The sequence below is a fragment of the Sturnira hondurensis genome, unplaced genomic scaffold (genome assembly GCF_014824575.4).
Source record: "Sturnira hondurensis isolate 20B ecotype Veracruz unplaced genomic scaffold, ASM1482457v3 Scaffold0008640, whole genome shotgun sequence".
Lineage (NCBI taxonomy): Eukaryota > Metazoa > Chordata > Mammalia > Chiroptera > Phyllostomidae > Sturnira > Sturnira hondurensis.
In genome coordinates, this window is record NW_028081271.1 from 12,670,978 (window position 1) to 12,693,517 (window position 22,540).

At 39.3% G+C, this 22,540-nt stretch overlaps 1 protein-coding gene across 2 annotated transcripts; it reads left to right on the forward strand.

Annotated features, from left to right (window-relative positions):
• Window positions 1-380: 380 nt before the first annotated feature.
• ERI1 (exoribonuclease 1) lies at window positions 381-18,406 on the forward strand. Of its 2 annotated transcripts, XM_037055290.1 has the most exons (8): window positions 558-638; window positions 4,995-5,158; window positions 5,324-5,502; window positions 8,744-8,954; window positions 12,566-12,649; window positions 13,969-14,078; window positions 15,990-16,104; window positions 17,312-18,406. In XM_037055290.1, the coding sequence occupies exons 3-8, from the start codon at window positions 5,450-5,452 to the stop codon at window positions 17,552-17,554; spliced, it is 816 nt and encodes a 271-aa protein (XP_036911185.1). In that variant the 5' UTR covers window positions 558-638; window positions 4,995-5,158; window positions 5,324-5,449; the 3' UTR covers window positions 17,555-18,406. The 2 variants fall into 2 exon arrangements, with proteins under 2 accessions (XP_036911184.1, XP_036911185.1); XM_037055289.1 differs by lacking the exon at window positions 4,995-5,158 and having other exon boundaries at window positions 381-638.
• Window positions 18,407-22,540: the final 4,134 nt, after the last annotated feature.

Here is a 22,540-nt window from a genome sequence, read left to right on the forward strand (position 1 = left end):
TAATTTCTGAGCCTATAAACCTCAGTTTATTAACACAAAGGTAAGTCTGTTGTTTTAAATGGAAAAAATACAGAAAAAAAATTTACTTCTCAATATGGTACTTCTCGTTTTTCCTTATCAGAAAATGTTGATGGGATTATTTGGTCGGGATCCTGAGTAAATGGGAGTAATGACCGGATCACACTGTAATGATGGAGTCTAGACTCTTGAGTCTAGCACGAACCCGCGCTGCCTCGGGGCAAGGATCGGTTAGCCCATTTATCACCCGCCGGCGTCTCCTTCCCCGCTTCCGCCCGCCCACCTCCGTACTGGCTTGAGCTTCCGTGTGCGCTTGCTCACTGCGCCTGCGCAGCGTGTAGACGCCACACGCTCCCGGAAGTGGGAGGTGTCTACTCCAGTTTGTGTGGCTGAGGCCGCGGGAACGAGAGCCGGTAATATTTTGACGGAGAAAGGCGAGGTTTTAGAGCTTGGCGGAGTGAGAGTGAGCGATCGTGGAGCTCCTGGTGCTCTCTTCTTACGTGACACCGGGCATGGAGGATAAGCAGAGCAAAGAGCCGGGCGGCGAGGCCGTGGCTCCCGCGCGGCTGGAGTCGCCACGGTCGGTGTCTGGGGAGGAGCCGCAGCACCCGCATCCCGAGGTGAGGAGACCGCCCACGTCGCCCTCGGCGCCCGCCGCCCAGGACTCCCGCGCGCCCCTGGGTGCCAGGTGTCCGGCACAGTCGCGGCCTGGGCGCCCTTTGACCCTGGCCACGGTCGATTTTTTTGTCCCCAGTTCCCGGACCCTTTACTCTGGGTGGTTGTCACAGAGCCCTCTGGTCCTAGCTACCTTCTAGATGAGTCAATAATCAGGAGGAGAACTATGTGAACTGTGGTTTTGTAAGTTCTGAGTGGGGATTCTGATATAAAGATTTTGTGCACAGTGTTGCGGTAGTCATTCTACGACCAGTTACTGTCTCGGTGATTGGTAGGGTTTATTTTTAATCGCACTATGTCTATGTCACGTAAGACTCTTAAGCCCGTCTCTTCCAGCCTTAAGAAAAGGTGATTGTGGCTTTTAGTTGGAGCTTCGTCCCTTATTTTTGCCTGCTTAGCACTATCTCATATGACTTCATTTTCTAAATGATTGCAAAAGTTTGGTGGGTTCTAATTACAGTGACAAAATGGTAAAAACGGACTTAAGAGCGTATTTATTCATCTTATCTAATGAATATAGTTATTTTGACCAGCGTGGAGGATTGTAAATAATCAAATTCAAATTGGTCATTTTCTATTAATAACAAACTAATGTTTAGCCCCTCATAGAGTGAATACTTGCAAGAGGCTTCCTAGCTAAATGCTGCTTCCCTCTACAGTAATTCTCCAAGTAGCAGCTGGAACGATCTTTTGTAATAACATGATTCCGACTTGGTTGCTCCCCTCTTTAGTCTCCCGTGTGCTCCCCGGTAGACCAGGCTCCTGCGAGCACAGCTGACTGCATCGCACACAGTTCTCCCCTTTGGCTCCCAGTGCTGTCTTACCTTCCTTAAGGGTCTCTGTGTGCTCCCTTTGGCCTGCGTGCTCTTCTTGTGGGGTTTTTTTTTTTTTTTTGCATAGAATTATTCTCCTTTAGATAATATTTTCAAAAGAAACTGTCCTTGCTTCTTCTCTCTAAAGAACCATTCTTCTTCCACCATATTTCCCTCTCAATCTGTGGTACAGCCAATATCGTGTAAGTCAGTTTAAGAATAATTTTTAAAGTTTCTTTTAATAAGAGAAGTGCAATTGAGTATATACTTCATTATATTTGAGTCTTAAAACTTTGAGATATGGCGACTTAAAGCCTGGGTCTATGTTCCAGATTGCTTTTAGTGACTGCCGTATTTGTTAAAAATCTATTGTTGAGTCCCTTTTTTTAAAAAATATTTTATTCATTTATCTTTAGAGGGGAAGGGAAGGAGAGAGGAAGAGAAACATCAATGTATGGTTGCTTTTTGTGCATCCCCTGCTGGGAACTGGCCCCTGCCGGGAACTGGCCTGCAACCCAGGAATGTGCCCTGACTGGGAATCGAACGGTGATTGTCTGGTTCACAGGCCAGAGCTCAATCCACTGAGCTACACCAGCCAGGGCTTTATTGTTGAGTACTCTTAATAAATGATGGTAGTAGTTTTAAAAAAAATCCCAATTAAGCAAGGTATTTTTTTATTGAAACTTAGATAAGTAAAGTTCTATTATCCGTAATATTAGTTGTATTTGTAAACTAATAGGTGTTGCCCTTTTATATTTTTAACCAGTAGGCTTAAATTCCATCAGAACTCTTCCTTTGGAAGAATGTTAAGTTCAACTCTGCTTTTAAGTTTGTGTGTGTGTGTGTACAGGCACGTGTAGATCAGATGCAGAGGGTTTTTTTAAAAACTAGATAATGCATGTTTTTTTTGGCAATAAACTAATGAACACATTTCCAAGATATGTATTTTCAAATGCTCTTGCCACAGGAAAATTTTCTTTTGATTAAGCAGTTACCAACTTACTTGTTAAAGCATATTCCATCTTAAAACAACACATATTGTTCATTTAAAAAAAAACTTCGAAGGATCAGACTATCAATTTCTTGCTCATCAGAGTAAAGGACACATCAGTGTTTGGGAATACTTACCTTTTGTAAAAGAAACTATGTAACTTATCTTTAAGTTTAGGGACACTTAAGTATTTTGCCACAAGATCATGGTAAACATCCGTTCAGTGTAAAAGATTTTTGTGGTCAATCCCCATAATGTAAAGTTGGTGTTATTTGGGATAATATTAACCATACAACCACTTGGATACACAAAATCGCAAAATGTCACAGTGCCGTGAGGGGGAGTATTCCCCTCCAGCCTGTGTAATCTGTCCTGCTTCCTCATAGCATGGCCAGTAGTGTGTGTGACATGTGCTAGGTGGGCAGACATTGGGGAGGGTGCAGTTGTTTAGTAAACTAATTCGGTGTTTTTTGTAGGTTAATAGTCTGTGCAGGGATTTTAATGAATTTTTTTCTTGCCCCTTAGTGGATTGACTTGAGCATCCTTCTTTGGAAGCCATTAGCGTAGACCTCAGCGTGAGTTCTGGATCTTGACAGTGCCCTAAAATTCACTGAAAGATGAGGGCTCAAGTCGGGCCTAGGAGAGGAGGCAGATCTTTAAAAAAATCATGTTTGATAGCATATCTAGAGGAATCCTCAGTGTTAACTTTCCAGTAACTTTTGTAACTTCTGTTTTAGATAAGAATTAAGTGTGTGAATCAGAGAGAGGATTTAACCAAAGAGAAAATTTACGTAAATTAAGACAACAGTTTTGGTGGAGAAACTATTACTCATTGTGCACCTAAATTTGAACCTGACTGAAGATGAAGTTTAAAATTAAATGTAATTTATAGATAAGAAAATTATCCTGGTTAAATTCTAATGATAAAGTAACCAGTTATAAATTTAATATACTATTGAAAAAAATTATTTTCTTAGCTTTAGTCAAAGATCAGTGTAATGAAGCCTTTAAACATTTGTCAACAAGCAACTTCCATATAGTATTTTTTATTTCAAATACAAGCAAAAGTTTACTTAGAAATCGCAGAGGTAGAAAAGTGAGCCAGTGGGACGGCATGGGCTCAGGATACAAATTGCAGAGTAAAGGAAGGGGCCTTGGAGCTTAGAAGAGAGAGACAGGGAGGGCGCCAAGGCACAACAAGCCACAGCAAACCTGGAGGGAAGAAGGGTGGGGGATGGTGAGGGAAGGGGGAAAGGTGATGCACCAGAGAGGGAGAGGGGGGAGGAGGAGGGACTAGTTATTTTTCCACTAGTTTGTGGACAGTTCACACATTAGCCTCTTCTTCAGAGGAGATGGGAGTAATTCTTGAGTACTCAAGCACACAGTACCTAGCATTTCATTTCCTGTAAATGTGCGTTGAATTAGAGTGAGCACTTAGAGTGAGAAATAGTACCTGAACCTTCACAATTAGTTCTAAGTCAAGGATAATGGCCTTTTCCTGGCTCTCCCCCATAATCTGTAACTGAAGTTCACGTGGGACAGTGTGGCCAGTTATGACCAAGTTAACACGTTTTTATGTGGATTAATAACAAGTGCCAAAGCATTTTGAAAACTCAGGAACATCCCTAATATTGTAACACCGCATGTGGAAAATAGTTAACTTGCAGATGAGTCTTTGAAGCAGCATCTTAGTATATCGGGACTACCTGTAGGATGATTAAAATTAAGTCGTTTTTCTTTAGAACACAGATTTTTATTTCAGAAAAGAGAAAAGGTTTATAACATAGTGATATAGTTATCCTGAATAATTGTTATATGTGACTTTTGGAAATTGCGTATTTGAAACTGACTACGTTTTCTTCTTTGCCTTGAGCACTAGGAAATTTTGAACTAGATTTCTAGTTCATATTATTTTTACTTTTGGCAATCCTGTTATCTTTGTGAAAGGAAGTCAGGTGAAAAACTTGTCAGGAATTCGCTTATTTATACGTGCATAATGTTATAAAGATTAATTTAAAATTAGTTTGGCCCTGGCAGGTGTAGCTCAGTGAATTGAGCATGGGCCTGTGAAGCAAGGGGTTGCGCCTTCCATTCCCAACCCAACAGGCCTGGGTTGTGGGCCGGGTCCCCAGTTGGGGGGGCCAGGTCCCCAGTGGGGGGGACACATGTGAGGCAACCACACATCGACATTTCTTTTCCACTCTTTCTCCTTCCCTCCCCCTCTCTCTAAAAATAAATAAATAAATAAATAAATAAATAAATAAATAATAAAATTAGTTTGTGAATTGTAGAATATTGTTAGTCAAAAGGTCTGTTCCATTGTCTGTGGTGGTAATAAATAAAATTATCATTTACTAATGTTAATATCCATGGTGGGTATGGTGTTAGGAGCCTGATATACATGTCATTTAATCCTTATAATAATCTTGCCTAAATACTGTTTAGCATGACCAAATACCAAATACCATTTGAGACAATTATTATGCTTTGTTTTATAGATAAGGAAATGGAAGATCAGAGGTTAATAAGTAACTACCTATGATCACGCTGCTGGTAAATGGTCAGCTGTGGCTCTGGTCTGAGCTGGCTGTGACTCAACATTAGTGCTCTCTTTACGTAGCTTCGTTGTTACAAGGAACTTCTGGACTCAGAGGAGAACAGGGTCAGTTGTTTGGAAACACATCTCTTCCTATCCTGCCTTCTCTCCAGGAGTTACAAAAGGCATTTTTCATTGAACATGGAGCACAAAGAGACGCCCTCCTCAGGAGTTTGACTCTCTAAGATACTTGTACTGATTTTAAACTATGTCTTTTTCTTTTTTTGGTAGAAGAAGCAACGATGTAGACTTGATGGTCAAGAAACAAAAGGATCTAAGTTCATTACCTCCAATTCAAGTGACTTCAGTGACCCAGTTTACAAAGAGATTGCTATTACGAATGGCTGCATTAATAGAATGAGTAAGGAAGAACTCAGAGCTAAACTTTCAGAATTCAAGCTTGAAACCAGGTAAATAAAAATCACTTTTTAAAATTAGAAACGTATTCCATGCTCATACTAGAAAATCTTGAAAACACTGAAAAAACTAAAAATAATCTATAATCTTACCATGAAGAAATAACCATTATTAACAATTCAAATAACAGCAGTCACTTAGAGTCTTACTGAGGAATCTTTGAGTGCAGCTCTGATTTTTTCCTGCCAGGTTGTTAGCTGAGCGACTAGGACTGAGGAGTCCAAGTCTCTGCAGTTTCTCACAGTCTATCAGCAATGTAAAGGAATATCTATCTTATTATATTAAGTGTGTTTTAAATTTTTTAGTTGCTCATTTGGTTGTGGGATAATATTTTATTAATGAGATTGAGTATTTTTTTTTTGTCCATTTGTATCATTTTATAAGGAGGGTTTCTTTGAAACCAGATTACTTTAAAAAGTTATTTACCTACCAGGAAGTATTTTTTCCCTTGTTTTGTTTTTTAAAAATATGCAGAATAATAGTATGCATTATGTTTAACTTTATATTGAATGAGGATTCGGTACAGCTTACCCAGCTATGTGTGTGTGTCTTTTATGAGATGAATACATACTGAAGATTTTATTAGTTATTTTTTCAAAAAACAAATTACTTTATTTTGACTTGGGGCATGAGACAGGAATGACCTTTGGAATCCAGAAAAACGTGAAGGTTGTTGATAGGCAATAGAACTTCGAGGCATCAGGAAAAAAGCTGACTACATGCAATATATAAGAACTGTTATTGCCCTGGCTGGTGTAGCTCAGTGGATTGAGCATGGGCCTGCCAACCACACGATCGCGGTTCGATTCCCAGTCAGGGCACATGCCTAGGTTGTAGTCCAGTTCCCTGCAGGCCAACTCCCAGCAGGGGACGCACGAAAGGCAACCATACATTGATGTTTCTCTCCCTCTCTCCTTTCCTTCCCATCTAAAGATAAATAAATAAAATGTTTAAAAAAAAAAAAAAAAAAGAACTGTTATTGTGTCTGGCTATCCCTGAATCCTTCTTCTCTTGTAAGGATTATTGCTCCTCTTTCCTTTAAAATAGAGCTTCTACTACTTTTCAGAAGGTCTACACATAGTATACTTTTCTTCTATTTTGTCTACATCTCAATTTGAGAAGAAACCTCATTTCCTCTTAACTTTTCCTGTTATGAAGATAACAACCTGTGGCCTATGGATTTTCTGAGCAAAATTTTTGTCCTTCCTGGTTGTGAAGACCAGTTGCGTACTTGTGACTTGCATGAGAGCTAGATGTATGTTTGTACATTTATTCAACAAGCACTTACTGAATTCTAAGCACTACACTAGGCATTAAAGTTTTAAAGGTAAAACAGATCTTTTCCCCAATTTGTAAACCCCATGGTCTTTTGGGAAAATACAAAAACAGATGATCACAATGCATTGTGTACATTGAATACATAAGAGTACAACATGAAAATACACAGGAGAGGCTGTCTTGGGGATTCGGAGTGACACAGGAATTGATGTGCCAAAAAGTTCTGTTTCAGGCAGAAGACACTCAAAACTCCTAATTCTGTTTGTATGTTTTTTGCTACATGATCTTTCCCTTTTTTTCAGCTATTGTGCAACCAAAGTCATAGAACATGAAAGTATACCACATATTCAGGCAATGACACAGCATGTTTTGGCTGTAGTATGTGACGTACCATGAGGAGTGGGAGACTCGAAGATTATACTGAAATCCTAGGTCATGGCCAAGTTGTGAAAGAACTCTATGCTAGTCTTGTGTTTTACTTTGTAAGCAGAAGGGAGCCCCTGAAGGTATTTTCAGCAGGAAATTGGCATTAGTGCTCAGTTCTCGGTAACATAAAAAGTGAATAGGAAGATTGTGACGGTAGTCCAGGAAGCTACTGGGAACCAGACCAGAGAGAATTGAGGAGACCCACAATTTGAATGTTTCTGAGTTGGAATTGGCAGAAATGGTGATGGTTTGATTGTGGAGGGGCAAGGGAGGTGTAAAAGATGCAAGTTTCAGGAGCAGCCAGTTACATACATCTGTGTTGCCATTAGGGTTACAAGCAACCTTTTAGTAAAATAGGGTTTCTCCAAAAGAAGAAAGAAATTAAGACAAAGTAATTCAGACTGTTACATGACTGAGAGGAAGGACACTCACAGTACCTTAATGTGAAAGGACATAAGGGGTTATCTTGATAGGTTTTGGTAATGTGGAAAATCTTAAGCAAATAAATAAAAATATTAAGACATTTTATCTTAAAATAACTGAGTAGTAGTTAATCATCATTGTTTTCGTGGACAGGATTTCCTTTCAATGGTAGTTTAGAAAGGAAAACAAAGGCTTAAAAATATTTTTTAGTTGGTCACTAATTGGTGCTGTGACCAAAATACCTTACTTGTCACCACATGTTAATTAATAAGACGTGACTGTTACTACCGTTTGTATTTGCAAGGTGTTGTAGGGCTCGACCAAGTAAGTCCCGAAGGAAGTCTGAGCACTGGTTGTGGCCCTCAGTTTTCTTTGGAGAAATGCATGCTGTTTGAAGAACGTGACCACCTTTACCAGCCACTGTTACCTATTTAGGACAGCCCCCCCCCCCCGCACATTTGTGGGACATGTGCCTTAACCATCCCTGTAATACCAAAATCTCCCCAATCATATTCTACCCACAGTAAATGAGGAAAGCAACATCTAACTAGGGAGTTACTGAGTATAACAATGTTTTTCTGGACACATCACTCTAGGGCATGTTATAAATGAGTTTTCCTAGTTAAATAGCTATCAGATGTTCAGCTTTATTTCCCAGGCTTGTATATTTTCATATTCATACGGTCTTTTTTAGTTGTCTAACCTGCAAAAGCCAAAAGAAAGGGAAGAGATAGCATAGTGTGTTTAATTTACCTGACTTTTCACACGTGGCCAATAGAGTGATTCAATATTAATTTCATTTTTTTTAATGTCATGTATGTCATCTTAATCTTGAAGGCAATCAGCTGCATAGGTGGTGTATGGTGTACAGAGAAGACAGTGCTCTTACTACAAAAATGACAGGTTACTTGTGAAGGGAAACAATTCTGTATTAAACCTAATATTTTAATTAGTTCTTTGCTAAGTTAGCTTTGAATCTTGTTTCCTTTACATTCATTTTTAGCTACATTTAACTACATTTATACTTGACTGCCAGTGACAGCAGGTAAGAGTTCAGATTCCTGACTATGAAATTCACCTAAGAGTTGATTTTATTATTTTCCTTAGAGGAGTGAAGGATGTACTAAAGAAGAGGCTGAAAAACTATTATAAGAAGCAGAAGCTGATGTTGAAAGAGGACAATTGTGCTGGCAGTTACTATGACTACATTTGTATTATTGACTTTGAAGCTACTTGTGAAGAGGGTAACCCACCTGAGTTCTTACATGAAATAATTGAATTTCCTGTTGTTTTGCTGAATACTCATACCTTAGAAATAGTAAGTGAATTGTTATATTTTAACTTTGTTCTTGTTAGCAACTGTCCTGGGGTTGGGTGGTAGGGCAGAGGGTCTCACTTACTGTTTCAGATAGAATTAGGATTCTGAAGTGGGCTCTTGCTATGTGCTTGGTATAAGCTTGATTAATAGAAAAGCTATAGTAAAATAATTTCATAGTCTGCATTTCTCCTTTTCCAATAGCTAAAATCATAGTGTTTTTTCTGTTTGCTTAGAACACATACTTGGCTGGACATCAGAATCTCCTGGGTTGGGGTGGGGGAGAAAAGATTCTGATGCCTGGCGCTCATCCCAGAGGTTCTGGTTGAGCTGTTCTGTGCTGGAATCCCGACATCAGCACTTTTTAAAAGCTCAGTTGATAGGCAGTCAGGGTTGAGAACTACTACTGTAGTGTGCTCTGATCTCTGAAAAATCACCTTTCAACTTGAAACTGGCCGTGTAATATATATGCTTTAGAGACTAGTTGTCAGTGCTACTCATTCAGGAAGTCACCAGCAATCCTCCAACACAGTACTCCTCGCCTTGTAAATTCTGAGTGAGGATAGATCATAACATCTCATTGTCCAAAGTTACTCCCAACAGATTGGGAGTAAATATAAAGAGGCTTTATGCATTAAAATTTATGTTTTTTTTAGTGTCCTTTAGAGCCTCTTTTAGTTATATTTTAATCAATCTATTTATTTAATTCCCATGTCCAAAGCATATTAAAGGTAAATGAAAGGAAAAACAAGCTATGAAGGCAGATAATCTTGCATATCTCACTGGATTCTACTTTCTCTCTCACTCAAGGACACTGCTCTGGCAGTTCTCTTCCCTCACTTAGACATTGATGATTTATTGCTTTCCCCTATATTGTTCCCGTCACATGCGAGCATATTCTCATTGTTCACACCGTAAAAAGCCTTCATGTGATCCCATTTTCCTGCCAGCTGCCCTGTTTCTTTGTTTCTCTATGGCACATTTCTTTGAAAAAGTTGTACATACTTCTGTCTGTTTCCTCCCATTCTCTCTTAAGCCCACACCATCGCAGGTTTGAGTTATGTATTCAGTTCCATCACTCCACTGAAATTAGTCGTCTTTGTCATCTTTGCCCGTTACCCAACTCCTGTGAAACTGACCACTCTCTCCTTGAAACGCTTTCTTGAGGTAACTGACTGCTGGGACACCTCATTCTCTTGATGTTTCTCCGGCTTCACTACTAGTTACCTTTTGCAATTTTCCCTTCTGGTTCCTTCTTTTCTTTCCAACTTCCTAATATTGGGTGCCTAGGTCCTCTTCTTTGATGATCTCTATTGTCTCATTCCTTAGCTTTAGAACTTACATGCTGATGACTTCCAAATATATATGTCCAATCTGGACCTCTGTCCAAATCCAGACTCCTTACTTAACATCTTTATTTAGACATCTAAACAGACACCTTAACAAGTTTCAAATTGAATTCACCCAAGATTACCGATTTTATCTTCAGCCTGCCCCAGCTTGAGTGATGGCCACTCTATTTAATTGCTCCGTCCAGAACCTTGGTGTCATCCTTTATACCTCTGTTTCTCGCACATCACATTCTGCCTGACAGCCACCCTGGTTTGCCTTCAAAATATATCCAGAACGGAGCCCCAGTCACTTCTTGTTGGATTTACTGTATTTACCAGCTAACCACTTTCTAGGTTTCTATCCCTGTCCCCCACAGCCAGTTCTCAACATAGTGTCCAGAATGATTCTTGTAAAGTATAGGTCAGATCACTTTATTTCTCTGCTTACAGTCCGTCAGTGGCTCCCCATTTAACGCAGAGTAAAAGTCTTATTTTTTATACGATCTGTCTTCTTGTTGCCTCTGATTGTGTCTTACTGACATGCTTGCTGTTTTGCAAAAAATGCCGTCCGTGCTCCATCCCCTTCACCTCTTAGCCTTTATCTAATTCCTTTTCCCCAGAGAGTTTGCTGCTAATTCCCTCCACCCCTGTCCTTCCTTAACTCTAACCTTCTAAATAAAGCCTGACTGGGTTACCTATTTCATAGTGTAGCTTAAACACTTCCACACACCCAGTGTTTCTGATCACTCTTATCTGCTCTGTTTTCTAATAACCCTCCTCACATTTTAACTAACTATGCAAGTTACTGAACTGTTAATTAAACATTTGGTCAATGAATGCATAGTTCTCTATAGAATCATTATGTTAAAAGCATTAAATAATAAAATTTTATTGGTGTTAACACTTAGTATCACCTGCTTGTAATGATAAGTGAAGTTATGGGATATTTTTGAAAGATTTTCATTTAAAATTATAGAAAACAAAATATTGATACTTAGAAGAAGATAGACTTCACTTATTTATGAAATTCAATTAAGTAGAATTTTTTTCTTTTGTAGTATGTCTTGTAAATAAAGAGCATCTAAATTAAAAAAAAGTTTTTTTATTCTCACCCAAGGGTATGTTTATTGATTTTTGTGGTGGGGGCCAGGAGAGACATGTTGATGTGAGAAATATCGATTGGTTGTCTCCTGTGAACACCCCAGCTGGGGATCGAACTCACAACCTTTTGGTGTCTGGGATGACGCTCCAACCCACAGAGCCACCTGGCCACATCAAGAGCATCTAAATTTTAAAGTGCAAATGTTCTTTGCTCTCCTTTACTTTTGTTTTTTTACAGTTGCTAGTGAATATTTATAATTCATCTACCTAATACACTAAAGTGTAAAACAACTATTCTTAGAAAATATAATTTTACTTTTATATTTTCTTAAATTATAATTTTTAATGTTTAAATGTACCACAAAGAATATTCTTTGTCTTTTTTCTCCATATCTACCTAGTATTAACAGTTTCTGACTATAAATCTTCGGGCTTTGAAATTGTCCTTAATTTTTAACAAGTGACTGGATGTGATCTGGTAACAGTACTGGCCTTACTGAGTTCACAGAGATGATGTGAGCATAAAATAAGGCAAGCAAGAAGGATTCTTGAAGAGGTTAAAAAGTGCTGAAAAAGTAAATAAATAAACGTTATCACCCTTTAAACTACTAGATATCATAGAGTCAAATTTCAACTATTTAGAATTCAATTAAAATGGAATCTTAATATAATAATGACTTTTCAGGAGTAAATGCAAGCAGTAATCTGGAGCTAATTTATTATACTAAAGACTGGTTTTTAAAATAATTTATTACTATTTGAAAAGCTTTTAGTATCTTGAAGTAGAGGTTGCGTTTAATAAGCTTTACAATTTCAAAACATTATAAACAAAATTTTTAACATTTTGCTCCTCAGGAAAATGTTTGTTTAAACTTTGCTGCCTTGCTTGCAGACACTTGATTTCTTGTAAAATGTTTTAAACTCTGAAACATAATTTTTAATAAAAAAATCAGAGTGCTTCTGGAGAATTTATCAAGGTGCTCTCTTAGTTAAAATGGATCATAAGGGAAGAAAATCAGTGCTTTGGGCATGGGGAGTTACCCTTAAACTGGTAAAGCTGCACAGGTTCTGGGCCACGCGCACCTATGAAATCACACTGTCATGTGACTGAAGTTGTCACGTATCGTGTGTCACCAATCTTATGCATCGAACGTGGATTAACTGGCTGTTCTTTCCTTGTAGGAAGACACGTTTCAGCAGTATGTGAGACCTGAGCTTCACACACAGCTCTCTGATTTCTGCATCAATCTAACTGGAATTACTCAGGTTATAATCTTACGTTCTTTTTCAGGAGTTTGAAAGAAGTTTTGAAATTAGTGATTTATTTCATAGTTTTAACACATTAACGTTGTAAACAATTTAAGTTAATATGATACTTTGTTGCTTTGTAAAGATCTTTCATTGTGTAATGTTTAAGAAATTAGAAAAGGAAATTTTACATCTGGTAAGATTTTGTCAGCTTTTCCTCTTAAAGAGTTGTAGTGATGAATCTAAAGTTTCATGTGCTTGGAATGTTAGTAAAATAAATGTCACTGTGCTGAACTTAGAGCTAAAGTTCTAGAATCCATCTGCATTCAACCTGACTTTATATGCAGTAAAGTTTAATTTTTTAGGTCTCTGATTTTTGGTTGCACCCTAATGTGGCAGGCCCTCTGTTCATTTATTTAGTTCCTTTTTTCATTCACTCACTCGCTCACACACTCACTCAGCGAGAACTTGAGTGCCTGATATAGTATTTGCCAAGGTACTAGGGATACAAAGATGGTCAAGCCAGTCTCTCCATTTCGGTTAACAGTACATTACTCAGGAGGACACAGAATAAACCAGTGATTGCAATATGGTGAGGAAGGCTGACAAGTCTGTTTCATCAAGGTTTTGCAGGCATCTGAAAAAAGGGCTTCCTATGATAGGGCTATCCTGGGACAAACTTCTTACGTTGGTGAACTTGGGCTGAGTCATGATAGGTCAATAGGTGGCAGAGAATAACTGAGCATTTCAAGTGTAGACAGCAGAACTGTAAGTAGTTCGGGATGGTTCAAGGTCATAAAGCTAAAGTGGTAGGCCCAGGTGAACCAGATCATGAAACACCTTGTGTGTTTTTACGCTGAAAGCCTTGGTACGTGTTTGGAAGGATTTAAGTTTGGGCAAGATTCACATTTGAAGAAGACCAGTTTGGCAGTGGTATGTAGTGTGTGCAGGAAAGACATGAGCCTTGAAGTAGAGGTTACTGCAGAGGGCGGTGGCTTTCTACGAGAAGAGATTTCCCGTTCTCCACTCCGAGAGTTGGTAAGCCACTGGGTTCAGGCCCGCACGAAGACAACCGTTGGGGCTGATCTTAAATCTTGACTTTGGGAGTATTATGTGCTTCACTTGGAAGTAGTCCTTAATACTTGGCTATGAACAATTTTTTGTCTTAAAAATGAATTGTTTGGTGTTTCTCGGCAAAGGAAACCAGGAAGAATTTAAAATGTCATAGATAAAACTTTCTTTTTCTGTTCCTTTCCTGCTAATGTTTGTGTCTGGGTGTTTTGTGGGACTACATGCAGCTACTCTGATTTTTATATGTTTCACTTTTCTATCCCCAGGATCAGGTAGACAGAGCTGATACCTTCCCTCAGGTACTGAAAAAAGTAATTGACTGGATGAAATCTAAGGAATTAGGAACAAAGTATAAGTATTGCATATTAACAGATGGGTAAGTAGGAAAATTATTATCTTTTTGTCTACTTGTTAAAATTAGAGATGTCCTTATTTACCTTTTATAATAACCACAAAAATATTATTTACTAATGGAGATAATATTTTTCTTTTTGTATTGTTGTTCTTAGTTAAATTTGAATTGCAGGGGTCAAAGAGAAGAAAGCAAGCAAAGATAACAGTCTAACCCAGGACTAGAATACTAGAGAAAGAGAAATATTAATATGTAGAATGAAAACTGTTTTCATCAGGACACTTACGTTCTCGGCAAAGTGCAAAGTCCTCAGTTTTGCTTTGGCCTCAGTCTTAGGCCTGTGGAGCCTAAGCCACCTGCTCTTTTTCCTCCAGCCAGGCTGGCCTGTGGGTCCCGCGGTGTGTCCTTTATGTTCTTCCTCGTGCTTTCCTCTCCACGGGCCGCTCTCTTCCTTGCCCACTTCTTTCTTACTCAGCAAAGCCCATCTCATGCTTTACTCCAGACATTACGTTTCACACTGATTTGTTTTTTTCTTGAAGTCGTATGATAGCCTCTCAGATGTGTATCATTCATGTTGGCATCTGACTAAATATTTGGATTTTGAAACTTTGTGTATGTTAAAACATGTTTGCAAGGAGATTAAAAACCCTTTTAGAGCGAGGACTTTTGCTAGTTGGTAGTCTTTTGTATAATGCTTACTATAGTGCTGAGCTCAAAATAGATGCTCAGAAAGCATTTGTGAAATGGAAGATTAAGTGGGAGGATGAGAAACATCAAAACAAACATTGTGCCAAGGTGGCTTCTCTCCCATAAAGCTCTTAAGGTTCAGGAAGAAAGTCCTAATGATCAATTCTGTTTCATACTGTGGAAGTTTGTACATTGCACCTACGATGTCACTTACATGAGGGGTTTAGAGACCTTCACAACGGGGAAAGAGCAATGAATTTAATCACATTGTAATTGTGTTTGAAAGTGGACGTTTTGGAAAATATTGATGAACCTCTTTAAAAATCTCTTACTGATTTCAAACACGTGTGAACAGTGTTCCCGCCAAAGTACACAGGTGTTTCCGGCGTAACACAGCATGTGTGATTCTGTAAAAACCTCACACTCTGGGGCACACCATTCAAAACCAGTGCCGTTTTGTAACTGAAGCACTAACAAAAACAATAATTGATGCCTCCAGACACACTGCGAGCAGCCCAGGCAAGCATCTCAGGGTAGGCGAAAGTCACCTCAGAGGAGTTGCAGATGCACGGAAGCAATGGGGTCCTTGGGGACAGGCACTGGTTTTTAATTTTCTTCAAGTACAGTTGAAGTTTACTCTCAAATCAGCTACTGTCCTGGCAGCAGGACCCCAGAAAGAAAGCTTTTCTTTCCTGACGAAGGTTGTAAGTTTGACTGTTATTATTCTGATTCCCTTTGGCACACATAGGAAAGCCCATGTGCGGAACCGACACAATTTCTGCTTTATACACTCCATATGCTCCTATTTAATGACTTGGGTTGATTGGTATTATAGAAACACAGCCAAACAGATTGTGTTCTAACTACTTGATACAAGTTCCTTTTGTTTCCTTCACATATTTTGTTAGCTTATGTTTGATTGTTTTATTTCAAAACATACCCTCAAAGAACTCGCTGATATGATAAACTTGGCATTAAAACAAAAATTATTTTAGAATTATGAAAAAATACTCAACTAGGTATAGGTTTGCCCAGTTAATCAGAATCATGAAAATAATTGAGATGAGCCTAGTAATGTGAAAAATTCATATACTCAACTTTTTATTTTTTGTTAAAGTTTATGTTTGAATCTGTATTTTGGAGAAAGATTTTAAAAGGGGACATGTGTAAATAAGAAAACAGAATGACTTAAAATACTTATTTGTAAAAATAGTATGGCATTGATTTTATCTTTTTGTGATTTCTAAGTTCGTGGGATATGAGTAAGTTCCTGAACATCCAGTGCCAGCTCAGCAGGCTCAAGTACCCTCCTTTTGCTAAAAAGTGGATCAATGTTCGAAAGTCATATGGAAACTTTTACAAGGTAAAATTTCTGCATTTTACTGATTATACTCTCATGCTCGTGACACATTATTATAGTTTGTTTACACATTTTAAGTTGTGATTTACTATGTGCTTTTCACAGAAAGGCCATGTAATTGTTACTTCTCAGATTCCAAAGTAGTTCATCTGAGTTGAGAAAAATAAGCTGTTTTTCTCATTTAACCTGTTTCTTAAGTAGTCTGACATGATCTTCAGTGACACGTGTGAAACTGCAAGGCTATTCAGTTTGTGGATTGTTTGTGGGACGATTAATCTCCACTGAATTTTATCAGACTTAATTTGTGTGCAGCATAAAGTTTAAAAATAATATTGCAAAGCTTATACTAATTGGCAGTCTTCCCCCATGGCCCTCATCGTTCTGGTCTATGTTCTGAAGAAAACACTTTCAACTTTTTAAGGCTGTTCTAATACTTACCTTCATATTTCTTTCTTTTTTTAAAGACTTTTTTTTTGTTTTTTAAAAGATTTTATTCATTTTTTTAGAGAGAGGGGAAGAGAAGGAATGAGAGGGAGAGGAACATCAATGTGTGGTTGCTTCTCATGCGTCCCCTGCTGGGAACTGGCCTGCAACCCAGGCATGTGCCCTGGCTGGGAATCGAACCGCAGTTGTTTGGTTCGTAGGCCCACAATCAATCCATCAATCGCTCAGTGAGTGACACCAGCCAGGGCCATATTTCTAAATTACATGTGTACGCTGTCTTGAATTTTAGTTTGAGGTCCCTTGTAAGCTCCTGCAATGGAAGAGGAAGATTTAGCTCCATCGAAGAGCCGCCGTTCCTGCAGGTCCTTCTCCTCCCTGCATCTTTCTCCTGTAGTCACATTACCTCTGTAATCAAATCGGTACTCGGTGTGCGCATTCCTGTGATGATGGGCTTCCCGATGGTGTTCGTTAAATGGTAGAGCTTCAGTTTAGAAGAACAACACATTTCCTTTCATAAATGATTTGTTAAATTACAAAACTGCAAACTTTTTAGATGTCTCGAGGATTCTATCTGTTAATATATATTTTCATTAAAAACACTAAAGCCCTGGGGGTTTGAGTTATTTATTTGCTTTAATTAACCAGAAATATTTGCCCTTTACCTGACTTTATTTAGTTATTACTGTTAATTTTCAATTTCTTATTTTTCTACTTCATAGTGACTTACAGAATACTAAAGAATTGTTTACTGTTTATTTATTTTCAGGTTCCTAGAAGCCAAACCAAACTGACAATAATGCTTGAAAAACTAGGGATGGATTATGATGGGCGACCTCACAGTGGTCTTGATGACTCCAGGAACATTGCCCGCATAGCGGCCCGAATGCTGCAGGACGGGTGTGAACTCCGAGTTAATGAGAAAATGCATGCGGGACAGCTGATGAGTGTGTCCTCCTCGTTACCAATAGAGGGCGCTCCCCCTCCACAAATGCCGCATTCTAGAAAATAACAGTGGTTTTGCCTTTTTGCCCTTGGGTCATTGACTGGAATTGGTACAAAGAGGTAGCGGATGAATACTGAATTCAGTGCAAAATTGAAGCACCTTAAACAGAAAATCTTATTACAGCTCTAGAAATGTATATATGAGCAGAGTCTGTGGAGAAGGCATACTGAATTGTCACCAGCACTTTTATATGAGCAGTATTTGTTACACAGTGATAGTTTCTGCTTAGAACTCAGTTTTATAAATTAAGGCGGCCAAGATGTGTTCCTTTGGTTTTAAATGCAAAGGTCTATTGACTCTCCTTTTGAATGTCATTTCTTATTGATGTTAGAATATATAATGTATTTCTACATTAATATCATTAGATCAAATTATTTCTTAAATGCAGAAAAGATTGGAAATCAGACCTTATCTAGCCTTTGGGTTTTAAGAATATTGTAGGCCTATTGATATTTGAAGTTTGTATGTGAAGTCCAGCAATATGTTAAATTTCATAAAGTACTTGGTACCTATATCTGTCTGTTTCTTTTCGATTCATAATTGGAAGACTTGTTAAGATTATAGGGCCTGGTTAAAAATTCAGTATTGACAGTATCATGGAAAATCCAAAGACAACACATTTAAAGGAATGTAAGGGCTGTACCTCAGATTTTATAGTAATACTGGTCAATCGGTGGGGTTTAGGGGCCAGCTTTCTGATTCCCTTCCTCCTCGTGACACACACCTGCCCTGATTCTGCCCTGATTCTGAAATCTAAGAGCCCATGCTTTGAAATAGACTCAGAACTAAAGATCACTACTGAATTTTGCATTTGTATTCAACATCGTGAGGTTAATAAAAGTCAAATAATGCTTTCTACCCGATCTTATGTTTTTATTACATAGTGACTGGCCAATAAATTGTTGACTAGTTAATTCTTAACTAGTTCTAAAAAACAAAAATGTGTTCACAGAGTCGAGAAAGTAAAATTCCTTATTTAGAAGCTGAAAATACATATTTTCAGAATTGAACTCTCCCCTATAGCTTTTATGAACAATTTCACTGACATTGCTCCTTTTCCATGGAACAATTTCGTTGACACTGTTTGCTTCTTTTCTTTTACTTCTAATCATAATTGTGATGCTACTTTATTTTAATGATGTATGTGTTATCAGATGAATTTTGTGGAGGTTTTTCAACCCTGGTGCATAGAGGAAAAGTAGTTATTTTTCTGGATGTGAGAATATACAGTGCTGTAGGCTCCTCACTTGAAAGAACGAATTTGTGCCCTTGGGCAGTAGTTGGAGAATCAGCATAACGAAGAACAACAAGTGGATAAGAGAAGGCACTGATGTGGGGTATACGATGTCCTTAGACAGAGTGGTAGGGATTAGAGCAAAACAGCTAGGTGTTTCAGGTTTGTACAGAAAACTTCAGGTTTTTACAGTGACTCTATGCTGGGATTTTTGTGAATCCCAAGTATCAGCATATGACATGCTTTATGGTATTCCTTGGAGAGTAAAGGAATTTTCTTCAAATCCTTACTGTGCCGGGGCAGAGGCTTAGAGGAGAGCCAATCACTGGAGACTGAAATGCCAGCAGGGCCACCTGGCGTAGTCCTTAGGTGATTTTTCCTTGTAGGCAAAATTCAAGCTCGTGCCATGGCGAAACTGTAATTATCTCTCACCAGCTTCCAGAGTGGCTCATCCACAGCTGACACTGCAAGAGGAAAACCCAAGAATGGCAGAGAAACACTGCATTACCCTGCCCTTCTGTAGTGAAGGCCGCAGTGGGATGTGCTGGGGTTCTGCCCACCCTCTCCCCACGGGGCGGACTCTGAGGGGACCCCTCCTGGTGCCACGCTGCTCTGGCCGGATGGATGTGGTGATGATGCGGTGATGCCGCCAGAACTCTTCCAGTGCACCAGCAGAGTGCTTGGCGCCTCCTTGTCCAGAGCTTCGCCTGTTTTAGGAAAGCATCATGCCCCCTTGTTTGTTTGTAGTTGTTTATGTGTTGTCTTTGTTGTTCTTGTAGGGGAAGTGAATATTGGAACCTCCTAGCCCTTCGTCTTGCTGACTTGCCTCTCCTCTGAACTCACTTTCCATTGCTCGGTGGACTCCGCCCTCCCCCGGGTCTGGTACACCTCATAGCAAATGGACTTTATCCCGGATTTCACTGAGACTGTTAATCATGCCTGTTCTCAGGAGAGGAAATTAAACCCAAGAATTCTGCTTTCTACCTTCTGGTGTTTACTGTGTCCCATCATCTTTAAGATCTTCAGCAATGCTGATTCTTGCAAGGACAGTGCTGAAGAGATAAATGCCTTTTAGTACTTCAGGAAACCAACGAGATTAATAATTTGTTCTTGACAGTTTGTATTTTGTATTAATATTATACTATGTACTATAATGATGTTAATGTTTATTATTTATTATTTACCAAAAATACCTTTTGTATTTTTAGCCATTGGCTATGTTCATTTTTTTTGCTTTCTACTTGTTCTGATAAATTGACATGCCAGGTTTCTGTTGTGTTATTTCCAATCCACAGTCTTTAGAACCAGCTGAGGTGTACACCAGAGCACTGTATTTTGTCTATTTTGTTTTGTGTTCTTTTAGATAAAATACTTCAAAAAATTTGCAAGAAAAAATCTTTTTCTGAAGTGGGTTGTATTTTTTTTTTTTTTTTTTTTTTTTGCTTAAAAATAGACCTGCTTAATCAGCCTCATAAGGACAAGTTTCCACCTGGACTGAAATGAAAAACCATAGAAATCACTAACATGTCATCTATTAGAAGGGATCTTGCATTGCTGAAGACCAGTGTATGGTTATTTTTTCAATGTGGGGTTGGCTGCCTTGTTCTGTTCCATATATCATCATGACGGTTATCCCCAGTGATCATGCAAAGCAGAGTAACTCAGAGGACAGGAAAAGAGCTGATAGTAAAATTGAGGACAGGAGGGAGCAGAGGTCAAGATAACCCACCGTTTGTTTGGTGTAGGCTGTAGGTGGGGTCGCCAGAACCGCTGCCTGCGTCTTGCATGAGCACACCTCTGTCCTGCAAAAGCCCACTTGGAAAACTGTATTTTGAAGGGAAGGCTTTCGCTGTCTAAGCTCCTGTGGACAAGCACAGATTCTGTGAGAGCCGGGACTGGGGCTCTTTCGTCTTTGATTGCAATGGTGTGTGATTCCAAAAAAAAATCCAAAACAACGCCTTGCACAGAGTTTAGTGTCAATAAATGAATGACAGCCTTAAATATCCTTTTAAAAGTTACACTTAGAAGTTCCCTCTTTCTTCTGCATCCTAAACCTGTATTTCAATTTCCTTGCCCTCACGAAGTTTCCAAAGCCCATAAACTTGTTAATCGAGAGCAAGGGTTGGCGAACTACCTCCCATGGGCCCAATCAGGCCCACTTACTGTTTTCATATGGCCTACAAAATAAGTATGGTTTTACACTTTTTAATGGTAAAAACATTAAGAGATAATAATGTAGGTATTCTTTGCTTTCTGAAAATCCACATGCTACTTTGCTTTCATGGAAGACCTACATTGGTACATGTTTTCACTGACTGTAAAAATCCAAAGATTTTGGCTTTTACAAAAAAAAGCCATTAGCATACTGAAGCAGGTCTTTTGTAAAAGGAAAGTGGTGTCATGGGCATTTTCAGAGAGTGGGTGTGCCCTTTGCTGTATGCCATCTCAGTTTACAGCAGGTCACAGGGGTGCTGTGCTTCAGGATGGCGGGGGAAAGCTGTACTTAAGTGTGAAATGAAATTTGTTTTTGTAATTTTTATAAATAAAATTTTATTGGAACAGTCACTCGCTTGTTTGCATGTTCTTGCTGCCTGCTTCTGCACTACATCAGCAGAGTGGGATAATTGCAACAGAGACCATCTGGCCAGCAAAGCCGAAGATAACCACTGTCTCACCCTTTGCAGAAGAGGTTGGCCTACCCCAGCTGCCTGGACCTAGAGCAATACATAGGTCCATCAGTACACAGGGAATCAACTGTAGTGATGATGCTAAGCTACCCTAGAATCGCACCTAGCTTTGAAATCTGCAGGACTGTCGTCTCCATTCTACAGATGGGAAAAATGAGGTATAGAGAGGTGCGTTTGCCGAAGGGGACGCAGCGGGCGTTTCCAACTGAGGCAGTCTGACATCAGCCTTGGCACCTCTCCTCTGCTGTGCCGCCTCCCCAGTAGACCTCAGCGCATTTGCATTCTAGGGACAGATTGGTTGCCCTACGCAGTCCGAACGCCCACCTGCTGCACTTGAGGCATTTTCATCGTCCGTACTAAAGGTTGCCTATCGGGAAATAATTTGGTTTCATTCTTTGAGTGGAACAAACGTGCGAATACTGTTAACTTCGAAGGTAACAGGCTTGCAAGGCTTCTTGGGGACGGGGGTCAGTGGGAAAGGAAAAGGGATTGTGTTGTAGGTTTTCCCCAGGGCGCTGGAGGTCAGGACTGTAACGACTCCGCAACGAGACAGAGGTCGGGGGACTTGGCCGATGAGAGGCTGAGGGGTGGAGGTCATCGTTTTTAAGGATCATGCAGCAAGAGTTGAGAGAGAAAGAAGCTGATGAGACTGAGGCCTTAGCTAGATCTGCTTTTGCACTTGTACTTGAGTATTCCCAAGGAAAATTGCTTCATATTTATTCTGGGTGAATACTGATAAATCATTGTGACCCTTTGGTTTGCAGGCCAACACCCAATCCACTGAGCCACACAAGCCATTGATAAATCGTAGATGTAGTATGATCAATGACAAGTTTAGAATACTAATTCTTTTTTCTTGTATTGAGTAAGAGAACAAGATAGGAGAAAACATGATTTTCTGTATAGTTGGTGATGGCCGGTGACTTGGAGAATGGACCTTCCCCTTCATGTCCCCATTCCCGCTTGCTGACCCCGCTCCTTCAAATGCTCACCTGCTTTGCCTTTGGATTTGTTGTCAGTGAGACTATGATTGTGGTCACACAGTCTTGAAACCTGGGAATTACCTGTGGC

Coding starts and splice junctions, on each gene's coding strand:
- ERI1 (XM_037055289.1), top strand. CDS start 531: ATGGAGGATAAGCAGAGCAAAGAGCCGGGCGGCGAGGCCGTGGCTCCC. Junction 639..5,323: donor CGCAGCACCCGCATCCCGAG/GTGAGGAGACCG, acceptor TTTTTTTGGTAG/AAGAAGCAACGATGTAGACT. Junction 16,105..17,311: donor CATATGGAAACTTTTACAAG/GTAAAATTTCTG, acceptor ATTTATTTTCAG/GTTCCTAGAAGCCAAACCAA.